General features: G+C 43.8%; 1 protein-coding gene and 1 non-coding gene across 9 annotated transcripts in view; both read left to right on the top strand.

Moving 5' to 3' along the window:
- Positions 1 to 19751, top strand: part of PPARG (peroxisome proliferator activated receptor gamma) — a 172007-nt gene that overhangs the window by 97273 nt on the left and 54983 nt on the right. For 7 of the 8 annotated variants that reach the window (XR_014064367.1, XM_081526370.1, XM_081526372.1 and 4 more), the window contains one exon: positions 8740 to 9190. Coding sequence is in view for 7 of the 8 variants with exons in the window: in XM_081526370.1 (XP_081382496.1) it covers positions 8740 to 9190 (451 nt within the window). In the remaining variant the exon portion in view is untranslated. Of the gene's footprint in view, positions 1 to 8739; positions 9191 to 14340; positions 18295 to 19751 lie in introns of those variants that run through there. The other variant, XM_081526373.1, reaches the window with a different exon arrangement.
- Positions 5847 to 5919, top strand: TRNAE-CUC (transfer RNA glutamic acid (anticodon CUC)). Its single transcript has one exon. It is a non-coding gene; the product is annotated as a tRNA-Glu (tRNA).

Raw genomic sequence — 19751 nt, 5'->3', positions numbered from 1 at the left:
TTTAAATGAGAAAATGAGGGCACAGCAAAACAAACGTGGATAGCCCCAGCCCAGCTGATTTTACTATGAAAGGTAAACTGTGTTCCTTTAAAGGTTAGAGAAACAGGAAAGTCAGAGCAGCCTGGCTACATAGAGGTTCGGCAGCTGCGCCCATTCTCTGAGGCCTCATGTGTGACAGGGAGCCAGGCAGGAGACCCTGAGCTGGGAGAGGCTTGGGGACCAGGGAGAGCCCAGAGCACACCGTTTACTCCACAGTTTGCCTCCGGCCGTTCAGTCTCCAGGAACTACTTGCTCACCTTCTCTTTATCTCCCCATCCAGACCTACAATCCACACCAGAAGTCCTATTAATTTAATAGTACCTGAAAGATAAGAGGAAAGCATTAAAAAAAAATTTTTTTTTCTCCAGTAGTCAAGATTTTAAATTTACACTCCCAGTGGCCAGCATCCTGTTCCGTGTGTTAACTGAGAGGTCCAGAGCCTGATTCACCATAAATCACTTTAAAAGCTCACGGCAATTGAGTCTTTGGCTCTAAATCTTTGAGTTAAAATGAAGGTAATTGTAGGCTCTTTGTGTGTTAGTTGCTCAGTCGTGTCTGACTCTTTACGACTCCATGGACTGTAGCCCGACAGACTCCTCTGTGCATGAAATTCTCCAGGCAGGAGTACTAGAGTGGGTTGCCATTCCCTTCTCCAGGGGGTCTTCCCAACCCAGGGATTGAACCGGGTTTCCTGCCTTGGTAGGCAGATTCTTTACCATCTGAGCCATCAGGGAACCAAGGCTCTTTCTGAGGTATTAATGTTAGTATCTCAGTTGTGTCTGACTCTTTGTGACCCCGTGGACTATAGCCTGCCAGGCTCTTCTGTCCATAGGATTCTCCAGGCAAGAATACTGGAGTGGGTTTCCACTCCCTTCTCCAAGGGATTTTACGGGGGTTGAGGGGGGGAAAGCCCTAAACTTTTATGGGGTAAATATATATTAAGCTATTTTAAGGGAAAGGGCCATAAAATGCTTAATTACTGGTTTCCCCCTATAGTAACTAAGACTGTGCTTTGTCTATAATAGTTACTCAAAATGTGTTTGCTTAATTGAATTAAAAGCTGCTGCCTATGTCCTTTGAAATTCTGGACTTTCATCAGAAGGCCTTTAGCCCAAGATTTGCTCACCAACCTGGACATCATTAAAAATCTGGATGGAAGCAGAATTGCCTGTTGTTAGGATCTGGGAAGGAAAGAGAGACTGGGCCAAATTAGAATAATCCACCCTCTGATTACACAAAGCTGAAATAGAATTGTTTGGCTCTCTCTTTTCCCCTTATCTTGCAAAATCAAATTAAGCACTAGTGGAAAGAAATAGTGCAGAGAGGAATATGGGAAGGGGAAAAAAATAAAATCAGAATGTGATTTCCAGTGAGACTAGAGATTTGTTCTTTATCTTACGTGGTCATGTTATTCATTTGATAGCATCTATCTCAGGGCTGTTACGTTATCTCTTCTTGGCCAGGACTTTTGAAAGTGAAGATTTGCATTGATAGGAAAAGTTTTGTAGAAGTGTGGACTCTTGAGAGGATGGGGGGATGTGGAAGAGGGGCCACGGCTGGTGCAGTAGAGCGATTTGGGGCTCACTCTACACCCCGCTGGAACTGCTGTCATTAGAGTTGGTTCCGCCAAGCCGGGGGAAGGCTGCTTTGCATAGTGGATAACCAGTTACCCAGAACCTTTGGAAAAGGAAATGGCTTTACTGAAGAGGCTATTCTTTAAATTTATCTTCCTGCTCCAATTAACCATTGCCTGTTCTGTCTCATTGGTGAAGCGCCTGCTAGTCTTTCAGGCCCAGCTCTAGCATTTGCCTCCAGGTCAACCAGGGCTTCTCCCTTCCCCACTCAACTCTCCTCTGTCTCTTATTCCCTGGTGCCATTGGCACCATGCAGAACAGGTAAATGAACAGATCAATTAAATGCTCCTTTTTAAAGAAGTGCTTATTTATTTGGCTGCATCAGGTCTTAGTTGCAGCACAAGAGATCTTTCCTTGCAGCGCACAGACTCTGTGGCGCGTGGGCTTAGTTACCCCGTGGCATGTGGGATCTTAGTCCCTTGACCAGGGATAGAACTCGTGTCACCAGCTTTGCAAGATGGATTCTTAACCAGTGGGCCACCAGGGGCTCCCCTCCTATCTTTGAAACTTAGACCTCATATCTTTAGAATCTGATGGTCCCACTTTCACTGTCCTTCCTCAAAGAATAATATTTGGGAACTTTAGGCTCTGGGTTTAGGGGAAGATGGGGAATTGGAATCACAGGATGTGGGACATCAGAGAAGAAACTTTAGGAGCACTGGACCTTTGAGCCACCCTCAAATACAAATGTAACTGACTCTCCCCATGGTCTGTTTCCCTGTCAATGGCTAATTCCTGCCCAGACCCCTTTGAGAGAATCTACAGAACTCTTAAAACCACGAATATGCTAGAACTAGGGTGCTGTGTCTCCTGAAGGCAACCTGAGAACTGAATGGACTTTGGAAGTTCCCAGTGTTTGACTATTACCCTGCTGTGATGATCACAGTGGGTGTATCATTGTCACATGATCCCATGTTTGTTGATGAAAATAAACAGAGAGTGGTTTTCAGAAAACCATTTTCAGTGCCATGGTTTGTCATAAAACAATAAATAGAAAAACCCTTGGTGTGTCTGCCAGCTTTTCACTCCATATCTGAGGGATGGTGAGGCCCTCCTGGCTGCACTCTGTCTGCAAATAAGGAATAAAGCTTGTTATTTATACTGTATTGGACTTTGGGTCCCAAAGCATCGCACTGCTTATAATGCATATATGTGGAGTCACTGTTTTTATAATTGCAGGAGCAAACTGGTGCCATCATAAAAATGGTTCTTCTAAACAGTGTGTGAAATGTGAAACCAAGGAATAGTAAAACCAGTATGGAAATATAAGCTTTTGTGAAAACAGTTCTGTACCCATTTAAATGTTTGCATCCTAAAATTTACAAGGGCCGTCAAATATAGTAACTCAAACTATTGGAAAGATATCTGTCCTTTTAAATCCTATGCTTACCAGCTAAACAAAGTGTGGTCTCTCTCCTCCTTTCCCTGAGTGAGCTGTAATTTGCTCCCCTGAGAAGGAAGATACCAGACAGACAGACCCTCAGAGAAAAAGAGCCTTGGGAACTGCAGTATAAATAAGGAGCAGAATGGTAGTACTGATTTGTTTTGATTGCTATTGAAGAAATTTGGCTCCTGGAATCATTAATCTATGGATTCACATTTTAAAAATAAATTTCTTTATTTCCAGTGCTGTCAGGAATCACTAAAGATATAATAGATCTGAACAAATGGCCTTCTTTTAGACAATAAATTTGGAAGATAATGTTCTATATAGTCAAGAAGAAAAGCATTTTTAATTTTTTTTTCATCTTTAATAATTAGACCTAGTTGGTCAGTATGCTTGTTTGCCAGCTGAGTAACATTTTGGCCAGCCATAGATGTTTCTTTAGGAGATGAGGGTATGTGCTGGGTCATTGAAGTGTGAACACTTCTTCCTATTAAGTTTTTGTCTGCAATCTCTAAACCATGCAGGGAAACAAGATACAGTGAAGAGACTTTCAAACTTAACTTCAATCCCACGTTGTTCAGTTGCTGAGTCGTGTCCAGCTCTCTGTGACCCCATGGACCGCAGCATGCCAGGCTTCCCTGTCCTTCACTATCTCCCAGAGTTTGCTTAGACTCACGTCCATTGAGTCGGTGATGTCATCCAACCATCTCAGCCTCTGTCGCCCCCTCCTCTTGCCCTCAGTCTTTAGCACTTAAATGGCATCTCTAGGAAGAAAGAGTTCAAAGGCCCTGTGCCAAGACCCCAGCATAGATGAGTTTAGAAGCCCCAGTTCCTCCTAGAATTGTCATTTTATGTAAAAAAGCACAAGTGGGGAAGTCATGTAGCAAGTAGCAGAAAGAGAAAAGAATTAGTCATGAGTGAGGGGATCTGGTTCAGGGTTTGCTATAAATAGCTGTTTGACTTTAGAAAGTCTCTTAGCTTCAGTTTATTCATACCTAGTCAGAGAATGTTGCTGCAGATTATTCCTGAAGACCTACCTGTTAGTTCTCTACAGCCGATGGCTCTCCACAAGAGGGAAATAGGAATGACAGAGGAGAAACCAGAAAGAAATTGAGGAAACCCAACCAATGCAATCTGGATTAACATTCATCCACTGGAGCTAATAATTGAGGAGAACCATGTGTGCCTGGGAGGATAAAGGTCAAAAGTATAAAAAGGAAGGAGAAGATGAAGAAGACAAGGCCCTAAGAATTCACTTTTCTTCCTTGAGGCTTTGCCCTAATCTGTCAAGAAACCTAAGACCACCAGGATCTAAACTAAGATCACCATTTTTCCAGGCCAGTTTTAACTCTGATGTAGTTACCAAGTGATTGTGAGAGTGTAGAGTTGTCTACTTCACTAATTTCAGTTTCCCAACTTGGAGATATCATCAGAGTTGTTGCTGTTGTTATTTAGTCACTAAGTCATGTCCAACTCTTTGCCACCGCGAAGACTGTAGCCTGCCAGGCTCCTCTATCCTTGGCATTTCCCAGACAAGGATACCGAAGTGAGTTGCCATTTCCTTCTCCAGGGGATCTTCCCGACCCAGGGATCGAACCTGCATCTTCTGCATTGGCAGGCGGATTCTTTACCACTGAGCCACCTGGGAAGCCCATCACCAGAATAATCCCTGCTTTCTCAGTTGATTTTTTCATTTGTCTTCCCTTGGTTGCCATTTTATTATTCAAAAGGAGCTGTAAATTTAAAGCATTCATGTATAGTCACTGAAACAACTCATGTATTAAAATGCTGATGTTGGACTGCTGAGAAACAGTATTATTCTATCTCTCCATTCAAAAAAGTAAACTTTTATTGCTCTACTTTGTCTTCATTAATAAGCCAGCTTTTCCTGTGATCTTTGTGTTATACATAGGAGGTATGCAATAGTTCTAGAACTAATTTTAATTAACTATAAAAACAGTACCCTTAACCCCATCCCAGTTTTGATATGTGGAGCCATTTTTGAAAATCAAAATATATCAACATAGATTACATTTGATATATCTCTCCAAAGAAAACTAGCTTCCTCTGACTGAAATCATTTTGTTTCCCTGGAGAAACATTGTGTTCAAGTGCAATTTTCTTCATTCCATTCTGACCTTTTTGTGGTCTGTAGAAGTGCAAGCATTTATAACAGCCAGAGGCTGATTCACCATGAAGCTAATGAAGCTTCAGGGCCTCTTCCCTTGCATAGAGCCCCTTCCAGTGCTCAGGGAAGGGCCTGAGCTATTTGTTCTTATAATTTGTATTACTGAACCCAACAGTTGTTGTAAATGTACTCAACGGTCATGTACATTTCAGGCCCCACAAAGCCTGGATCTCACCCTGATAACGCCCTAGATTGTAGGTAAGCATTCTTTCCTGTTAAGCAGAGATGCTTATCTAGCCATTTGATATAGTGTCTGAAGATAAATACATTGTTAGCCCCAGATTAGAAGTGTAAAACCATTAAAACCAAATCTGAAGAGGATATGGTTCCTCTGACAATGGCAGATCATGCGGTGATACCCTGCAAGCTAATAGAGCATGTAAGGCCTTGTAGAGAAGACAGAAGTGTGCAAGTGAAGTACATTTTATGTGGAACATTTTACCAGAAGTATACTATTAAGTCATTGATTCGAGATAAACTCCACAGGCCGAATTCCCCTCGTGGTTTTCAGAGTTCAGCCATCTGTAAACTGTGTGGGCCACTATCTTCTGCTGTTTCTGTATGAGGAATCCCAACGTAAAGTGTATGGGTTGGGACTTCCCTGGTAGTCCAGTGGCTAAGACTGTGCACTCTCAATGCATGGGGCCTGGGTTCAATCCCTGGGCAGGGAACGAGATCCTGCATGCTGCAACTAAGACCCAGTGCAGTCAAAAACATTAATTCATTAATTTTTAAAAACGTGCGGGTTAACTGTTTGCAGTCTAATAATTGGTGAATGGGTGGCAAAGAAAGGCAGATCTCCGGGCAGATCACATCTGGATCACTCCTGCAGCTTGATAGATCCACACAGGAGCTGAAAGGATCTATGCAGACTTCAAAAGTGCAAAAAAAAAAACAGCAACATCAGCTATGAAGAGGAAAAACAAAAGAAACCCACCTGGGATTCATTTGCATGTCCATACCCAGACTCCTCTGCCAACTCAACGTTTTGAAAATGCTGAAGGGATCTTTTTTTAAAAAAGTAAAAAACTGGAATGGTTTGGCATGACGGTGGGGGCTGCTGATTCCTTTCTCTGTCCTTGAGTGTTTACTGCCAGGAAATCCTGACCAACGTCGATTGCCAAGGGGTTACCAAGTCACATTGTTGTTAAATTGGGAGAGAAAATTAGCAGGATTTTGTGCCTTCTGTGCAACTATCACAGAGTTTCAAAAACAGGAACCTGGGGCTTTATATGAGGGGACAAGGGAAGTCAAGGGGGAAGAGTCACAGGATGATTTATCAGGGCATAGTTCCAGAGAAATTGCTTACATGGAGGTGGGAGAATGTTATGCATCCATTCTGTGCCAAGAAGCTGAGGGACTGAGGTCATCCAAAAGCTGGGCAGATGGAGGTACTGTCTTTCCATACGTGAAGAGGTGATGACTTTGTATCCTTGTTACTTGGGTTTGTACAGGTGCAGGTGGACTCTTCAGGTACCCTCAGATTCCTCATAGCAGTAAAGAAAGCCAGGTTCTTGGTAGCATAAATTATAACAGGCCACAAAACTCTTTGAGATCAGAAACTACCTTCTCCTAGGTTCTGAAAAGCTAGTGTTTGTCAGCATCAGAATCTGGCATTCTGGAAAAGCTCAACACATGTTAACTGAAGAGACTGTCCATCTACTCTGTCCTTTTCTATTTTTTTCCTCCCGTTAACAATACAGGTCTGAAGTAGAGAACAAAGCAAAATGCCTCGAAGCCGTATGCACTATTCATTCCTGGCTTACTTGAAGACTTAAGAGTCACCAGGCGAGCTTACTCTTGGGTTACTCTCATCTGTCCTACTTTGCAGTTTTGTATTTGCTAAACAATACAATTGAAGTGAATTTTTTTGGTTTAAAAAAAGTAACAATTTCTGGAATAACTCCAGTGAATGTTGTTGAAATAAGAGGCAAATTTGGGAATCGACTCAACATCTAAAACCCCTTAGAATTAGTGTTATTTCCTTCAGTGCAGCATAGACTTAATAGTTTGGTGAAGGGAATTCCCTGGTGGGCCAGTGGTTAGTGCTTTCACTGCTTGGGCCCAGGTTCAGTCCCTGGTCAGGGAACTAAAATCCTGCAAGACATGTGGCATGCCCCTCCCCCAAAAAAAGTTTGATAACAATCCTAGACTACTATAGAGATTAATAGTTAGACTGTCTGAACCAGTGGGTCTTGAAGCTGGCTACTGCTGGCTCTCATTGTGTCTGCTTCCTCTTGCCAAAGAGGAGAGAATTCTCAATATCTCTCAATAAAGCTTCTCAAAAGAAGCTTTATTGTTAGTACATCAGAGACTTCATATTCAGTGGACATGTATGTGTACGTACACACCCACAAGATACACACACACACCCCCCACAGACACTACTTCCAAGAAATGCAACTAGCATATCCTCAAGAGAAGTGTTGGAAATCTATGCAATCCACTTCCCTCAGATGAGAAATTCGAGGGCTAGGAAAAATAAATGACTTTTCTAAAGTCACAGAGTTAACCACAGAACCAAAGCTGGAAGCCAGATACCCTCAACTCTTATTCCTTGCTTCTGAGTAAAACACATGACTAGAATTGAGGGGTAGCTCATTACAGAGTTCAGTAGGTATATACATGTGTGTGTATATGTATAATTGTGGTCACTTATTCAGAGTAGCCTTGAGAATTTCACAAGGACCACAAACCTCTGGTTAAATCTATACAAGGAAATGAAAGAGAAAGATTATCTCATGGACAAACCCAACGGGCTTTTGAAAGCAGCCTATTGCAAACCTGAATAACTGATAAACGAGTTTTATTGATTCTTGACCCTTAAGGACAGATACTTTGAAAAATAAGTTCCAACCCTTTTTTAATTTGCCACTTTTGTAGTGTTTGCCCACAGGCCTTATGCAGCTGTTCTTTCTGAAACAGATTGCTTCCAGAGCATTAAAAAAAAAAAAGAGGAAAGAAAGAAACAGACATTTCCTTGACTCAAGTGTTTTTAGTCTGCTTTCAGACTGATTTTTCTATAGCTAAGTATAGTTTATATATACATTATGTTTCATTTAAGCTCTGAGAGGATTTAATCTAAAACTGCAAGATTACTTTATGTCCAAGTGGGTCTATTCAACCCTGAGTTGCTGAAATAATTTTTGTATTGAAAGAAGGTTAAAAATGTATCCCATTGAAAGCCAGAATAAAACAGTAGATTTTTGCATCATTTTTTAAATCAACAACAAAGACCCTCCAAACAACAGGAATTGGAGCTACTAGCGAGTCACCGGTTGTGGTATCTATCACCAGTGTTGGTAAAATATGTTTGGTTCCAGAAGACAACTTGGAGGATTAATCAAGACATGAGTATTTTCTCATTGTTCAGTGTTTTCAACTTGAAAGATTTTCGTTAGCAAAGCAAGTGTTTGTGAAGAAACTGGAATGGTGTTGACCGTGAATGAGAAATTTCCAACTCAGCCACTTTCTCCCATTTTTCTTTGCAGCCATTTGTTATCTATGACATGAACTCCTTAATGATGGGAGAAGATAAAATCAAGTTCAAACACATCAGTCCCCTGCAGGAGCCCAGCAAAGAGGTGGCCATCCGCATCTTCCAGGGGTGTCAGTTTCGCTCCGTGGAAGCCGTGCAGGAAATCACAGAGTACGCCAAGAATATCCCTGGCTTTGTGAACCTTGACTTGAACGACCAAGTAACTCTCCTAAAATACGGCGTACACGAGATCATTTACACGATGCTGGCCTCCTTGATGAATAAGGATGGGGTCCTCATATCCGAGGGCCAAGGATTCATGACAAGGGAGTTTCTAAAGAGCCTGCGAAAGCCCTTTGGTGACTTTATGGAGCCCAAGTTCGAGTTTGCTGTGAAGTTCAACGCACTGGAATTAGATGACAGCGACTTAGCAATATTTATAGCTGTCATTATTCTCAGTGGAGGTAAGCTGCTGCTTGCGGTTTTCCGTGCAGGAGGGTGGCGTGGGGGTGGGATGGCTGAATGAATCTCGACTTGCCTTCGCGTTAGTCTTTGTGCTTTTTCTCTCTGCACTTACCGCACTTTCCACACAGAAAGTGCCAATGGGATAATGCCCTGGGAGTGTTGCTACCCATGAGACATACTGAGAAAGAATATCATTGATTTCCTCTCTGACGGCTGTGGGTAATTCAGGTGCTTTTCCTTTATTCTGAAAAATATTTTTTTCTGGTCAAATCCAAACATGGAAGACAAATGCCCTCTTCTCCTTCTTTTTTTCCTCTTTATTTTCTTTTTCCTTGTCTTTTTCTGTTCCTTTCCAGAAGGCCAGTCTGTTCTTCATTTAAGTAATGACACGTATAACTTTGTGAGACGATGCTCACTTGCATAGAGAAAGCACCACTGTGTGTGTGTATGGTCAGATTATGGTCCAGCCCCATCAGCGAGGTGTTACTTTGAATCGCTTTCTCAGGTTCAGGGATCAAAGAGCACACATCTACTGACCTCTGCCTCCTCTCCCTTTTGGGAGACTCCCCTGACAGTACCTTGGTGAGGTGGTTGGCTGTGATCGAGAATGCAGTCTGAACCAGAGAACACCCAGCAGAGAAGTAAATTGAGTTATTTAGGCATTCATTGTACTTTTGGCCTTGCAAGGGCATGATCTAATTAACCAACTGCAGAAGCCAGGTTTTACACTAAATGCTACTTTCATTGGCACCTCATAGCTTTCCAGTTTGAATAGAAGAAAGTTTTAGTGTCATCTCCCTATATAAAAATTGTCTTCAGACAACCAGTTTTCATTACTGAGATGGACTTAGGGCGAAGTTTTTTGTGGGTGCAGAATACCCTCTGTGCGTGAAAACTGATGTATAGGGGGACAGTGGTCCTGTAGATGAAAGTTGTGTGTGACTAGACAGCACGTTGCAAAGAGCAAGGTCCACTCTGTAGTCTTCAGTTTTCCAGCTACTCAAGAGCAGAGCGGTTCTGAAATCAGATGCATGGTGTATCAGTAATGAGAATAGTAAGCAACAAGTACTTACTGTGTACAGGAAGTGTTCTCACCACTTCACACACATTCTTTTAATTCTCACAACTCCATTGAGGTAAATACTGTTTTGCAAATGAGGAAACCGAAGCACTGAAAGGTTCAGTCACTTGGCCAGAATCTCCCAGACAGCAAAGATGGAGCCAGGATGATGAACCGAGGTCATCTGGCTGACTCCATGGTCTACACTGGTAGCCCACTTTACATGACCAGGGTGCAAATAGAAAACAACACAGTGCAAGTTAACTCTGATGCCACAAGCCCTTTGTTGTGTTATGTTTAATAATAGCGAAACTATGCTATCCGACGTGTTTTAATACCTACTTCTTCAGTTGACCCTTGAATCTCTGGAATCAGTGATTAATTCAATAAAGAATGAGATTCTAGTTTATGTTAGGTCCATTGGGAGAAAAAGATTCAATTTTTGAACAACCAGGTTAGAAAACAAGTTGGTATTGTTTAGCTAGTATTTTAAGGCCCATTTTATTTTTATTGAAATATAGAAATTTAATTATTAACCAGTAGCTGAAACTCCAATACTTTGGCCACCTCATGTGAAGAGTTGACTCATTGGAAAAGACCCTAATGCTGGGTAGGATTGGGGGCAGGAGGAGAAGGGGACGACAGAAGATGAGATGGTTGGATGGCATCACTGACTCGATGGACATGGGTTTGAGTAGACTCCGGGAGTTGGTGATGGACAGAGAGGCCTGGCGTGCTGCAATTCATGGGGTTGCAAAGAGTCGGACACGACTGAGTGACTGAACTGAACTGATCTATTTCTAAGATTTTTCCTAATTATACTATATATACCATGTTTATGGGCTTCTCCAATAGCTCAGTGGTAAAGCATCTGCCTGCAATGCAGAAGCAGGTTCAATCCCTGGGTGGGGAAGATCCCCTGGGGTAGGAAATGGCAACCCACTCCAGGATTCTTGCCTGGAGAATCCTGTGGACAGAGCAGCCTGGCGGGCACAGTCCATGGGGTCGCAGAGAGTCAGATATGATTACAACTGAGCTTGTACCATGTTTATATTCCTTTTTTCAGCTAATCATTTCTCATGTCATTAACACTCTTAATATTTTTCTTGATTTTAAAAATAAAAGTAATACATGGTCATTTTCTAACTCAAAGAGTATAGAAAGGTGTAAGTGAAGAGTAAAGCTCCGTATCCTCAAAATAAAATAGGATTAACAAAGGTCTGTTTCTCCTACCAAAACGTTTCTGTGCCTGTGCTAGCATATATGTATGCTGCCGTTTAAAATTTTTTTAAATTGAAGTATAGTTGACTTACAATGTTGTGTTCATTTCTGCTGTACAGCGAAATGATTCAGCTGCATGTGTGTGTATATATTTATTCCTTTTTTATTCTTTTGCATCATGATTTGCCACAGGATATTGAACACGGTTCCCTGTGCTATGCAGTAGGACCTGCTGTCTGTCCATTCTTTAGGTAATAGCTTACATCTGCCAACTCCAGCCTCCCACTCCATCCCTCCCCCATCTCCTGTCTTTCTTGGCAACCCAAAGTCTATTATCTATGTCTGTGAGTCTCTCTCTGTTTCACAGATAGTTTCATTTGTGTCATATTTTAGATTTCACACGTAAGTGACATCATATGGTATTCGTCCTTCTGATTTCCTTCACTTAGTATGATAATCTCTGGTTGTAGCAGTGTTGCCGCAGATGGCACTGTCTCACTCTTTTTTGTGACTAGTAATTCCATGGTAAATATGAACTGCATCTTCTCTACCCTCATCTGTCCATTGGACGTCCAGGTTGTCTCTGTGTCTTGGCTGCTGTGAACACAGGGGCGCACGCATCTTTTTGAATTAGAGTTTTATCTGGATATATGCCCAGGAGTGGGATTGCTGAATCATGTGGCAACTCTATTTTTAGTTTTTTGAGGAACCCACACTGTTTTCCATAGTGGCTGCACCAAATTACATTCTCACCAGCAGTGTAGGAGGGTTCCCTTTTCTCTGCACCCTCTTCAGTATTGGTTACTTGTAGATTTTTAATGATGGCCCTTCTGACTGTAAGGTAGTACCTCCTTGTGGTTTTGATTTGCATTTCTCTAATATATGCTATCATTTTTAATGACGGTAACATATTGCATTTTATAAAAATTTACCATTACATGCTAAATTATCTCCCTACTTATGTATAGGTTGCTTTATATTATAAGAGCAAATTATAACTGATTTACGTTATAAAAAATTATGGAAAACGTGTTCTAAATTCTACTGCAGTGATTATTCTTATGTGTAAATTTATGTTAACATTTCAGATTATTTTCTCACTCTGTAAATTACCAGAAGTAGAATTGCTGAGTAGATAGATGGCCGTGAACATGTTTAAATCTTTTGTTTCATTATTGCCAGATTGTTTTTCCATAAAGTTTGTGCCAGTTTATATTCATTCCTACCACAGATATTAAGGGAGGCATTTGAAATAAGCCATTCCAACATGCTTGGTTTCTATCCAGGAAAGGTTTAGGCAAGAAATAATCACGGTAATTCAGGGCTTTTTGAACCTGAGCAATGTTGTTTTATGGGCACGTGAAATGACAGTATGATTTCATCTAGAAAAATGCCATACACTGCCCATGACACACAAACTAGATTATTTTAAAAATCATTTATTCAGTTAAGCCTTTAAAATGTGTATGAATTGGTCAAAAATAGCTCTGAGAATAACTTGATTTAATTTAATAGATACTGCAGACTTTGGCTTTCTTTTTTTTTCAGACTTTGGCTTTCAGTTATGAAAATTAAAAATGGTATCATTTAAATGTCGGTGCTGTATAGACGAGTTCCTTTAAGCGTTTCCCAGACTATGTTCACAGTAGCCAGTTTCCAGAGTTTATTGGATCCTCACAACAATGAAAAGAAATCTGAAAGTAGCTGCCAGTCATAGAATCTTAAAATCATATATCTGTAGTTATAATGAGAAGAAAACCCTGTGAATCATTTGAGACTTCCTTTAAAAAAAGAAAAAAAAGAAAAACTTACCATTGGCCCATTGGCAAGTTCCCATATCACAAAAGGGAAATCCTTCTCTTCCCTGAGCAAAGTTTGATTTTGTCGATGAAGCCAGCCTCTGGGCACTAGGTAAGAATGGACAAACCGGACCCCATGTTTGCTTAACACCCAGGAGCTTGATTCCCTCCTTTAGTCAGAGAATCTGGTTGGGTAGAGGCCAGAGAAAGAACTGCTCTGGTCATTCTGGATCCAAAGACTGGATCCCAATGAGATGAGCTTCCTGGTCATCTGTAGATGGTGGAATCACCACCCCAGACTGTGGTTTGTTGGAGTACACCATGTAATTTCTCGTACAACATATAATTTCTCAATTCCCATCCTGGGTTTTCCAAGGGAAAATGTTCATGCAAGCAAAGAGGCTTTGACAAATTTCTGATCCTACCTGTTCTTAACAAGAGGGGTTATCTTCCCCTCTACAGTTTGTTCTGAAGTCTGCAGATGGCTTCAGTGACTTGAGAGAGGAGCGTTATGGGCAGGGAACCTGGTGACCTCCTTCTAAGCTGGCCTTAGAGTCACTCACAGAAGAGCTTCGTCCCGGTCAAGGTTATGACCCTAGACTGAAGGGAAGATGGGGAGATGGGCATTATGTAAGAGTGGAGTGGTGAGGAATTGGGGCGGTTAAGGGTGGGGGATTCCCCAGAGGACCCAATGGGGGGTTTTTGGATGAAAGTACCTGATTTTGACCCAGCTAAGTATTCGCTGGGGAAACTGGAGTTGCAGTAGTAAAGATCACGGTCACTCAGCTTCAACCCTGAAAACTGCTGATGCCTTTAGATTTGGCCCTTAGACTGGCCTGGTGTTCAGCATCTCTACTCTGTATTTAGCTCTCAGACCAAGCTTGCTGAGAGAGGTGACCTAGTTCTTCTCAGAATTTCCTCCTCTCTCCCTCCTTCTCCTTCGAGCTTCAAGCAAGAAGAACAAGACTAAAAAGAACCACATTCCCCGAACCAAAGGACAGCACTTTGTTCCTTACTTTCTCCCGCTAGGTCCTGACAGTTCTCCCGTGTCTTTATTCTTATACCACAGAGAGAGAAGAGAGAGTCAGAGATGAAAGGGTTGTGTCTAAGATCTGACAACTCGTGAGCAGTGAAACTAGAAGAGAAACCCAGGTATCCTGACTGTCACCTCCCCGGGTCCCCTCCGCCACTTGACTGGTAGATGTGGTCAACTCCCTCATTGGGTTGGTGGCCCCAACCTGTGTTCCCATCGCTGTTCTGGAGCCCTGGGCCCAGAGTCCAGAAGCAGGGCTTCCTCGGGAGTCATGATAAGGGAAGAGAAGGAGCAAGAAGCCCTTGCTCCCTCTCGTCTCACCGCCTGGATGGGTGGCGTCAAGAGTAATAAAACTGCCTCCAGCAAGGGTATGTTTGCAGCTGGCGCCACAGCATCATGCCAGCCACACCAGCAAACTCCCCAAAACCTACCAGCAGCCAAGGCCAAGTGGAAAGCTCAGTAAAGCTGACAAGCCCCAGGACACTCCACTGGACACTTCACCCCCCTCGGGCGTTTGCTGTTTGGTGGAGAAAAAGCATAGGAGGGTTCCAGCTGGAACTCGGCAACAGGAAAAAGCTCTTTCTGTTAATTCAAAACAGTTTGGAATCCATCACAGTTCTTCCCAAACTTCCACGATATGGGGGAGGAAATTCACTGGATTTTACAATATATTTCTCGAGGCAGATTGTCATCACCATCCTAATGACAGAGAAACTATAAATATTGGTGCAGGAGCCACAGATGGCAAGTCACCCGGCCTCCTCATTTACCCTCTTGGGTCTGGCTGGGTTATGCAAACCTCCTGTATAGTGGCTGCTCCTGTTTCCAGCCATTCCGGTCATGTTCTTTCTCCATGAAGCAGTTTTGGACAGCTGCTCTTGGAGCGAGTGTGTGATTTTCTCCTGTAGAGTGGGCAGAGAGCATAGGCTACCAGGGGGAACTGTTCACAGCTATACATCTGTAGGTGAAGGAAGAGTTGATATTCTGTGACAATGGAAAACACCTAGACCACTCAGGTCAGTACACTAGAGCTCTGTTTATATCCTTGGTCATGACTTACATGTGTATAGATATATACTTTTTAAATAATTACTATCTATTTGTGGCTGCACCTCGGGGTGTGCAGGATCTTAATTCCCCAACCAGGGATCGAAACCATGCCCCCCTACATTGAAAGGGCAGAGTCTTAACCTCTGGACCGCCAGGGACATCCCATAGATACAATATATACGTTTTAGTTTGTTGGAATTAGAATCAGAGCACAGAACCCGGCCCAGAATAAGTACGTAATAAGTGCTTTTTGAGTGAACAGTGATCAAATATTACTAATAAAAAGAGCTGCCATTTATTGACTACTTCGAGCTGGAATAGATGGTAAGCACTTTACCTACATCCTGAATCTTTAATCTTCCCTGCAATTCTAGAAAATCTCTCACTTATCCCCATTTTACAGATGGAGAAAACAGAAGTTTAGAATTGCTTTAGATTAAGCAGTTTGCCCCTGTGTCACAGAGCTCCTAATCAGGGAAGTCAAGGTCAGACCCAACCTGACCTTAAAACAGATACCCTTAACTGCCACTGCCTTGTGTGTGTTGAGATGTGGAACCATCCCAGTTACTTACCTTGGTCTTAGAGTTCTTTGGCAGTTATCTAAAATCACCATTTCCCTATTACCTTCAAGTATTTCAATCAAGAATTTCCAGGTACAGTTCAAACATCACTTCCTACTATCCAGAGCCCTTCTTGAGACACCATTTGTTCCCAACTGCCTCATGCACTGGAGAAGGAAATGGCAACCCACTCCAGTATTCTTGCCTGGAGAATCCCAGGGACGGCGGAGCCTGGTGGGCTGCCGTCTCTGGGGTCGCACAGAGTCGGACACGACTGAAGCGACTTAGCAGCAGCCTCACAAAATTATACCCCGAGTTTGAGGACTGCCCTGGGAAGGAGTGGACCCCCGTGTTAACCCCAAGACCAGTGCTGGTTCTTCCGTTTCTTCAGGTAGCACGGCCCCCCGTTCGCAGAGCTCCCTGCAAAAACTGACGATAAACTTGAAGTACCCAAGTAAATATGTCTCAGCATGATCAGATAGCATCTTACAGCAGGTTCTGATAGAGAGAAGTGGTTGCGGGGAAGTTTGTGAGAGAAATGTAAAACTGTTAAAATACCCTCCAGTAACTTAACATCTTCCTGACCATCCAAATGTCCACTCTTCCCATTCCTTGCATAGCGAGCACCCCTCTCCAGAGGACCGTGGACCCACAGGTCCAGGGTGGGAGGGCCTCTGGGCTTGTGAGTGTCGGCTCTCCTCCCCATCCCTAACTGCCCTCCAGAACCTTGTGGATATTGACAGCTCATGTATAATCCTTTCATTTTAACTGCAGAACCGTTGTTTCTGCAAGTTAGAATGAACAGCCCCCCTCTCCTCTGGAATATAAGACAGAGGGCAGGTGCCAGAGTGAGCTTGTGCTGTTCTTGAGGAAACCCCAGCTCGGGGTGGGGGGGACCCTGATTCTCCACAATCCAATGGTCCCCACATCTTCTTTGTCTGCTGGCATCATCCTTACTAGTTAACTGGGAGGAGACAAAACCAAAAATAGTTTAAAACTGAGATATTATGATACTGTGAAGAATGGTAGGGCAGATTTCTTCCATTCTGCTGTGACAGTTAAATATTCATCTACTTTATCCATACAAGACTTAGGCTGGTACCTAAGGGTAAAAGTTGTTTTTTTCTAACTGTTCTCTGTAATACTGAGAAAAAACACAGACATCTGATTTCTCATGTGACTGAACCTTGAGCTGGACAGTGGAAGAGTGTTGATTACATGATTCATAGTCCCCATCTGGGCCATGGTTGTGTCAGAGAGTAATTGCTGTCATTTATTAATTGGAAAAATATAGACTGGGAAGCTGCACTGTGTCCACAAGGTGTGTGACACCGCTCCCTTCTCCTGGTGTTCTGGTCTCCCCCACTGTGCTGCCGTGACCAGCAGGCAGACCCTGTCAGGTGGCCGAGATGGCTTTGAATGATGACTCAGTGTGGGTTATCTAGAAATGTCCCATAGAGGGCTTGGTTTCGACAGAGAGAGGTATATTTATATAAGTTCTCAATTGGCACCCAAATTCTAAAAACCAGAGACCTCGGGGTTGGGGTGGGCAGGGAGAAGAACACACTAGAATCATCTGAGGAACTTAAACCACACACACACACACACACAGACACACACAGACACACACACACTCTCTCACACACACACACAGAGGCTTCTGTCATTTGTAGTAGAACACTGAAGCATCTTTATCTGTGACTACTTCAGAAATAAAATCCCCTCCCAACCCCAGGCCCCATAGGCTGGGATCATTCGTCGTGGCACTTGACCTCAGAGACAGACATGGGCTTGAAAGCCAAACTGCTGAGTCATTCCTGTCCCCACACCGACATCTTGGAAGAGGCTCAGTCAGCCAGTCACCGGGCCACTTTGGGGAGCACTTTATCATTTGGGGTTCTCACAATGTGTGTTTAAACTCTGGGTGACCCCAGGCAGCCTTCCAGACTGGCACAGCTCGCCACGACACTCAGACAGATCCTCTTCAAGTGAGGAAGAGTGAAACCAGTACCGGCTCCAGAGGCCAGCACAGGTGGCAAGGGGAGAGCATCTGCCCGGGGTCCCACCTGCCACCCCCCGCCCCGCCATCCCTCCCCATCTGTGGACCAGGAGGGGCAGGAGGGGCGGTGGGAGGCTGTGGACTCCCCAAACCCCCTCACTCTACCACTTACTAAATGTGTGATTGCACACATTTACCTGCCGCAGCCTCAAATTCCTTATCAGTTCCCTAAGTAAATAACATTATGTGAAGCCTCTGGCATGGTGCCTGGGACATGGTTGGCACACATAAATGCTCCTTTTCCCTCTTCCCTTGTGTGATATAATTTAAAGTAGCTCCATGAGATCCTGCCAGTCGGATCACTTGAAATTTCCCTAATAGTCCTTCTTAAAATCCCGTAGTACCATATAAATGCTCCTAGGGAGGTATCAGCTAATCTCTTTATCAGCTATCACTTTAAGGGGATTAGCTGTGGATTGAGAACAAAACCCCCAGGGAGAAAGATACTGGGGAGAATGGGGGAGGGGAGAACTCAGGGCCCTGCTGGCCCTGAAGGGGGTACGGACCAAGCAGGAGTATGTGTGGTGTGTGTATGGGGAGGGGTGGTGGAATGCTGTAAACTCTGGGGGGACATTATGTGTTGAGAGGTCATACTTAGCAGTTGGAGGTCACACCTGTTTTGAGATCACGGGTTCTTCTCAAAGATGTTGGCAAGGACAATGTGGGGGAGGAGGGGAGAGGTGCAGAGAGCTAATTCTTGGCCACCTTCTATTTTGTTGACTCCCTTTGGTTTGCTCTGAGCACTTCTAGAGGTTGAGGAAGCAAGGAAGAGCCACTGGATTTGGAGCATGAGTGTGTCAGGCTTGATGGAGGAGAAGAAAACTATTCTCTATCTTTCCACTCCAGCCTGGTTCCTCTGCCCCCGCTTCCTGGTTGGAGCTGGGGTGGGACACAGAAGGGACAGAAATTGACCTGCATCCCTGGGCTTGAAGGGAGTCAGTAGCTTCCCTGGTCCAGACCCAGAGAAGGGGAGCAAACCCGAAGGCTGAGTTTCACTTGAGTGACCTTGAATGTCCAGAACAAGGGGACCTGAACACCCCGTGAAAGGAGTTAGAAAAAGACAGGACTTCCCAAGGGCAGGATTGACGTCTCCAGTCCCATTTCCATTCTGAAAGATCTGGAAATAAAACAGGACCCACACTCCCTTCACTGCAGGTGCCCTCAAGAGATGAAAGAGCTGTGAACACAACAGAGGGGAAAGCCCCTCCCACCTTGTTACCAGATGCCTTTGTGTTCTGTGCTGTAGTCAGGGAGGTGGCTTTTGGAGGCAGCAGTTGAGCATTTTGAGATGAGGGGGCTTGGTGTGGGATTGCTACTTCAAGGGCAGATGAAAGAAAGCAGGACCTGGGCGTGGTTTCACGGTGGTGGTCCTCCCACCCTCCACCCTAGCCAACTCGCATGTGTCATTGCTCCGGCCTTGGTGGTTGTCATTTGGACACAGAGAAAGCGTTTATTGAACTGTTGTCTAACAAGGATGTGTTAGACCGTGAACCCCTTCAGAGGGAAAGACTCGACCAGCAACATGTGCCTCCACGGCTGACGCACTTGCCCCAGATGACCTGTGTCTGCTCTGCTGTTCCCTTTCCCCGATAGCAGTGATCGACCACATTTCTCCCCACATCATCCACTGTTCACACTTCTGACCATCGTAGGCTGGCCTTGCTAGGATTCCTGCCACTGCATCCCCAGCAAGGTGCAGTCCCAGGAGTGGAAAAAGAAAAGCATCTAGAAGGCAGGGTGAGGAAGGGAACAGTTAAGGAAGAAAGAATAGGAGAGAT

Source organism: Giraffa tippelskirchi, chromosome 9 (genome assembly GCF_054371585.1).
Source record: "Giraffa tippelskirchi isolate mGirTip1 chromosome 9, T2T-mGirTip1v1.2.pri, whole genome shotgun sequence".
NCBI classification, from domain to species: Eukaryota; Metazoa; Chordata; class Mammalia; order Artiodactyla; family Giraffidae; genus Giraffa; species Giraffa tippelskirchi.
Note: the sequence above shows the minus strand (reverse complement) of the source record. Positions and strands in the feature narration are given on the sequence as shown.